The following is a 6,614-nucleotide window of genomic DNA, read 5'->3' as shown; positions in this document are numbered from 1 at the left end:
AAATATCCCTTACTTGACCCCATCAGTCAGTAGCTACCCAGGGTGTGGGAAGATACATATAGTTCTAGATTATTATAGCTTCTAGTGCATATGTCAACACCTATATACACGATCTATAAATTAAACGCATCTGTGGCCACTGCAATAGGTTAACATACCTGAGCTCCACTACTTTTGGTGCCCTCCTCCTTGCGAGAGCTTCAGCTTATGAAAAAAGAGCCCCTACAGCTCCCTCCTTCCCCTGAGTCTTGGGGGAAAGCCCGAGTCACCCCAGCACGTAAGCGACACAAGAGCAGCAAAGCAGAAGCGTTCGGCGCTGGGATCTCCCCACCCCTCCCCCCACCCCTGATCGCTCCAGGCCCTGGCGCGTCACAGTCCTGGGAAGACCAAACCGGAGACCCGAGGCGAACCGCTGTCCCTTGACTGAAGATTCGGCTGGGGGATCTGCCCCCCGGACGAGCTGGCGGTCGTGGAGGGGGCGTTCACTCCAACAGGGGTCACTCTCGCGGGGTCCCCGGCCCGTCCAGAGGAAAAGTCCTGCCTCTGGGGCTGGGGAGGATGGCACCTGGCCGCCCCCAGCGCGGAGAGAAGAGGGGGTTCAGCGGCTCCCGGGCCCCGCCGCCGCCGCTTCCTCCTCGTCCTGGTCCGGCCCGCGCGGCCGCTCGAGTGGCCCGGCCGGGGGGCTGTCGGCAGGGGGCTCCGAAGGCGCGGGTCGCGCCGCCTGCAGCGGGGGTGCGACGCGCGGCGCCTCGCGGCGGGACGACCCCGTGGCGTTGGGCCCCGTCGCCGCCGTCCCCGAAGTCCCAGACGGGCCGGTGGCGTTGGAGCCGCCGGGGTGCGGACCGGCGGCTCCCCCCGAAGTCCCGGCGCCGACAGGCTGCCAGATGAGGCTGTAGTAGACGGCGAGCACGATGGCGGCCAGGGACACCGAGAGCACGTAGGCGAACACGGTGGCGAGCCGGACCCACTTCTTGTTGGTCTTGGCCGCCATCTTCGCCTTCTTGTCCCCGGTGTAGGTGGCCGGCTTGCCCCGCTCGGCCGGGGCCGCGTCGCGCTCCTTCATGGGGGGGCCCCGGCCTTTGCCCCGGTGCTCCACGGCCCCGGCTGGAGGGGGCCTGGCGGCCTGCGAGGACAGGGCAGGGGCGGCCCGGCGCCCTCGGTCCCCGGCGGCTCCGCGCTCCGCCGCCGCTTCTCACGCCGCCCGACCGCAGCCCGCCACCGCGTCGCCGCCGCCGCCGGGGCCTGGGCCAGTCACCGCCGCCAGCGCCGCCGCCGCCGCCGCCCCTTCAGCTGCTTCCCCGCCGCCGCCACAGCCACAGCCGCCCGGCTCCGCGTCCCCATCCGCCGCCGCCGCCGCCTGCCCGGCCGCCGGCCGCCCGGTCTCCTGTGGCCGCGCGGACAGCGCGCGCTCCGCTCCGGCCCGGCTCCCCCGCCTCGCGCGCGGGCCACGGGGGGCGGGGGAGAGCGCGGCTGGGGGCTGCCTCTTAAAAGGGCGATGCCGGGGTCCGGAAGTGCCGGGCTGGGAGGAGGATTGCTGTTGGGCGCCGGCAGCCCCCGGCGGGACGCCCCGTTAGATGAGAGTTAGTTAAAGGAGGCTGGTTCTTAAAGGGGCAATGCCTCCGCAACCCTGCAGGGGTTGGCAGCGGGAGCACGGGAGCCCCCCGGGCTTCTTTAAAGGGGGAACGGCGTGCTGCGGGCGGAGTGCGGAGCTGGACTGGGGCGGGGACGAGCGGGCGGAGCGCGGAGCCATCAACTCTGGCACAGCCTTTCTTAGTCTTTCCCCGCGCTGACTGCTGTGGTAGTGACAGGAGGAATAGCAACGGCGTCGGCTCCCGGACCTCAGTTTACCCCCAGAGTGGAGCTGATACCACGGCAGTGCTCTGGGCTGCCGTCCGGGTCCACGTGCCCTCCAGGCGGCTCTCCGGCCCTTACACGCTTAGCCAGTTTGGCCCACGTCCAACGTAGGCAGCGAAGGCGCCTGGAGTTCGCACTGTAAACAGGGTGGGTCGCACGCCTTCCCCCCGCCCCATCCGGGCTGGTCGTCGCAGCTTTGCTGGGATCCTCCCTACTCCCTGTCCCTTTAGAGCCCCTGGGTCCGGCGCCCAGGCTTCCCGGAGCCTCCGGGACAAAGACTCAGTCAGAGCTAGTTCTCCGGACTCATCTCCCACCTCGGTCCCAAAGTTTGTGACAGTCCTACGTCCCATTTTGGGGGCCTTCTGACTTACAGGTTTGGGCTTGTTTGGACCCAAGGGACTGCACTGAACCGGTGGAGTGAGGCTCCCAGCGTTGCCCGTCTTTGATCCTCTCCCGGCCCCAGAGGCTGGACAATTGCTGCCCACCCTTCCCAAGTGAGATCTATCCTCACTCGGCTCCAGGCTGGGGGCCCGGCGGTGAGTGGGTCTTGTGCCCAGTCATTGGGTTCTCCTGGGTCGGTTCCAAGGACCCCTCTGCCAGTGGACTCGGGGGGGGGGGGGGGTGTTCCCTGTGCCATCCCCCTCCATCCTCCTTCTGTCCTCCCCATTCCCTCTCTGTAAGGCTGTCCAGAATTTCTGCTGCCCTCCTCCTATGTTGGGGAACTGTGTGTGGACAGGCCAGGTGTCTGAATGGGTGTGGGGAGCCGGCTGTGGGCATGAGGGGTTCCATGGGTAGCCCTCCCTCCTGCCCCTGCACATGTGAGAATAACTCCTTGGCTTTTTACCCTATGGGGCAGGACCTTTGCTAACCTTCCCACATCCTCCTTTCCCTCACAGGAACCTCTGGTTTCTAGACACAAATTACCCCTCGCCTCTCCCTCCCCTGTGCAAGGAAGCCCCTTCCTCCCTCAGGTGCCCTGCCATCTCAGAGACACAGGTCAAATGACCGCCACAACTGAGTGTGCTGACTGACTGCTGGAACCACAGGCCTAAAACCCAGGCCCTCAGTCCCACTCCTGGCAGGTCACCGGCAACAGCTAACTGGATGCCTTTTGCCTTCTGAGCAATTTCAAGGACATTGGAAGCTTGGAGTGTTTATTGCCTTCTGTGGGCTGATGGGGAAAAATCAACCCACTCCTTCCCTACCCTGCTCCCAGGTTGACCAGAGTTGACCTAGCACAGCGGCCCCTTGGGTCTGAGTTAAAATCCCTGACCTGTCTCTGAAAGTTCTTGTTCTTTCCCCTCCCCTACTCTCTGGCCTTCCTGGCAGGATTGATCATAAAATCATATTAAGGAAAATTATTCTTAAAGATTCTAGGTAAGACTAACCCAAAGTCTCCTTCAGTCCTCTTTCTTGAATGCATTCCATATTTCTTCTGTTGCAAATTAGACTTCTTTCGTCTTCTTTGGTTCCCACTGGCATAGGAAAACGTCACTTTTTTCTATACTAACATATAATATACTTGAAGCCCTTATTCAATTCCTTTCTTCCTGTTCTTCTTCAAATGAAGCAATGTCAGATTCTTTAACCTGTCATCAATAAGGCCTATTTATTATCTGAATTTACATAGTGTCTTTTACCCCAGGAACTCAAAATGCTTTCAGATATAATTGAGTCTGTTCTCCCTGGTGCCTGAACCATTAAGAAACCATTAGTGTACTCCTGTTCCAGGCAACTAAATGGCCCCCTAGTGGCCTGAAACTGAATATACTTCTCTAAGTGCCTCTCCCCAGTGAAGGGCAGGCAGGAATCAGAGCATGAAGGCAGTTTGGGGATGGAATTGACCACAAAGGACCCTTGAGTCCCCTCCACAGCATCTCTGCAGAGCACTCTCCAATATCAGCTAAAGACCATCCATGAGGGTGGACCTTCTTTTCTGCTACCTGAGGCAGCCTTTTTGGGCTTTGACCAGTTCTGACCGGTTCTAAGAGCAGCAAAAATCGTGCCCTGATTATATGCCAAGTCCAATGTACTAAGCACTTAGGTTCCCTGTCTTATTTAAGTCTCACAACAATCTATCATGTCGTTACTATTTACCTTCATTTTATATATGAGGAAACTGTCTCCGAAAGGTTAAATAACTTGCCCAAGAACTAGATAGAGAGCACTCACACCTGAGCCTTTCTGACTCCAGGGCACTAGGTTCTTAATCCCTGCTGTTCTTCTAGGTGGAGCTGAACTCCCCTTCTGTGGTGGCTGCTGGGGTCAAACACCCAGACCACCCTCAGCACCATGCACGATTCCCCTAGCGGCCAGGAATGTCGGCTGCTGATGGCGCGCACAGTTGAGTCTGTCCCTGGGACTTGCTCTCAGGTGCCAAAGGGAGCTGCCTCTCCTTCCTGGCCTACCAGGCTAGTAAATCAGGCCAAGTTACAACGAAACCTGGACAGAGATCTACTGGGCCTGCTGGGGAAGGAAGAGGGTTATACCCTGAAGGAGCCGCCAGAGGAACCAACATGTACTACAGGAACCGTGAGAGAGTATATCGGACTGAGCCCTCAGTACATATCAGCTTGATCAAGGGAGGTGAACATAGTCGAGTACAGGAGAGTTTATGGACATGGGAGAACTCTCCCATGATACAGGAGTCCCAGTTCAGACAGGGATCCTGACAGGAGAACTATCAGAAGTGCTGTGGGAGAAGGTGGAGGAAAGGATCAAAAAGCTCAGAAAAGTGGGCATGCTATAGGGTATTCTATGTAGGGCCAGAAAACCCACTTAAGTTTTGTGGGAAGGTCCAGAGGTTACTCTTATTGTCAAAGCAAAAATGTATTCCCTGGTGAGGGGGTATCAGCAACACCAAGCAGCTCAGCCTTGGCTGTCCTCTGTAGGCCAGGGTGATGGCAGGTGCTCCAGTAAAAAATCACAATACCTTGTCCAGTTTCCAGACCCAGGTCAATTTTTAGATCCAGAACCCACTGACTCAAGGAGAGGTCAGGGCCCCAGAAGGAAGGATCCTTCAGTACTATGGCAATATAATAATGGTTCCTCTCCAAAGGGGCCTATGGCCTTTTATTTGGTTTACTTAACACTGGGAAAAGTAGAAAGCCAAACATTTTAAGGTCTGCTGGATGGAGGATCTTAACTGACATTGGGACCTGGGGACTTGAATTATCATCATAGCGGTATTAGTCAGCCAAAGGGGTACTGATGCAAAGTACCAGAAATCTATTGGCTTTTATAAAGGGTATGTATTTGGGGTAAAAGCTTAGAAGGCCCTAAAGAGTCCAACTCAAGGTTGCTTTCTTACCAAAGTCTGTTGCTATGTGTTGATGCAAGATGGCAGTCTATCTCTGCCAGGTCTCTCCTTCTTTTTTAGGCTCTGTAGGCCCAGCTTCTTCCAATCTCAGACATAGGGCTCATCTCTCTTCCTGGGGCTTTAGCTGTTTGAACCTTCTCCTTTCTGTCACATGGCAGGGCTGAAATGACCAAGTTCTCTCCTCTTCTGTGTCTGTGGAGCGCTCACTCTTCCCTTGTCTTCTTTCTGTGTGTCTTCTTGTGTCCATTTATATCAGCCTACCAAGGGAGAGGGGATTCAACCAGAGTCACGCCCTACTGGTCAAATTGAAGCTCCAGTCTTAACATAATTTAATCAAAGACCTCTCAGCTGAATCCAGTGTAATCAAAGGGGATCACACCCAGAGGAACAGACCAGTTAACAAACATAATCCTTTTTTTGGAATTTATAAATAATATCAAACTGCTACAATGATTCCTGGGTAGAGTGGTCCAAGGTGAAAATAAAAACAGGCTCATAGGCAGTGTCAAATGGCTTGGCTGATTGGTTAAGGACATAGAAAGAAAAATATTGAAGGATTGAGAACAAGAAGGTCTTGAAAAGAGGTATGTGAATGCATCTATGGGAGTGGGCAAAATGTAAAGATCTGCATATTACATGTTAATGGCAACCAGAGCGTATCCACCACAGAGGAGGCATTGAACAACAGAGTAGATAGACTGACAGCCTCTGTCATCAACCACCTAGTGTAGCCAGAACAGGCAAATGAATTAAATGACCACAGTGGCACAGATGGAAGCTACACATAGGCACACATGCCGTATTGTGGCAGAGTGGCTCAACAAGGGGCTCCTACTTACCAAGGCTGATCCAGCTGTCACCATCAGATGTCTAACCTGCCAGCAAGAGAGACCAATGCCGAGTCCCTGATATGGTAGCATCCTTCAAGAAGACCACGCAGTTGGTAACAAGTTGACATTGGACATGTTCTACTCTGGAAGGGGCAGAGACTCATCATGAGTTGAACTGGCATGTATTCTAGATAGGGTGTGTCTTTCTTGCTCAAAGACCTCAACTAGCACCACTCTCTGAGGGCTTAAAGAGTGTTTGATTCACTGACGTAGCATTGCATCAGACCAAAAGTTCCATTTTACAGCAAAAGCGTGGGCATGTGGTCATGGGATCCAATAGTCCAATCCCATACCTCCCTACCCAAAGCTGCTAGCTGAACAGAGATAATAGATAATAGAGACCAGCCTTTCAAAGGTGCAGCTGAAACACCCTTCTAGAGATAATGGGACACCATGTTCCAGGATGAAGTATTACCCCAATCAATAACCATAGAATGATTCTTTGCTCCAACAGGTAAATACATAGTTCTAGGAACCAAGGGCTAGAAGTAGGACTGTCCTACTTACCATCACTCCCAGTGGCCATTTTGGGAGAATTTGTGTTTCCTGTC

The 6,614-nt window shown here is 55.0% G+C and overlaps 1 protein-coding gene across 1 annotated transcript; it reads right to left on the bottom strand.

Annotated features, from left to right (window-relative positions):
- Window positions 1-466: 466 nt before the first annotated feature.
- INAFM2 (InaF motif containing 2) lies at window positions 467-1,188 on the bottom strand. The gene has a single exon (XM_071214106.1). It carries the CDS (start codon window positions 1,061-1,063, stop codon window positions 599-601), a length of 465 nt encoding a protein of 154 aa, XP_071070207.1. The 5' UTR covers window positions 1,064-1,188; the 3' UTR covers window positions 467-598.
- Window positions 1,189-6,614: the final 5,426 nt, after the last annotated feature.

Source organism: Dasypus novemcinctus, chromosome 3 (assembly GCF_030445035.2).
Source record: "Dasypus novemcinctus isolate mDasNov1 chromosome 3, mDasNov1.1.hap2, whole genome shotgun sequence".
Lineage (NCBI taxonomy): Eukaryota > Metazoa > Chordata > Mammalia > Cingulata > Dasypodidae > Dasypus > Dasypus novemcinctus.
Note: the sequence above shows the minus strand (reverse complement) of the source record. Positions and strands in the feature narration are given on the sequence as shown.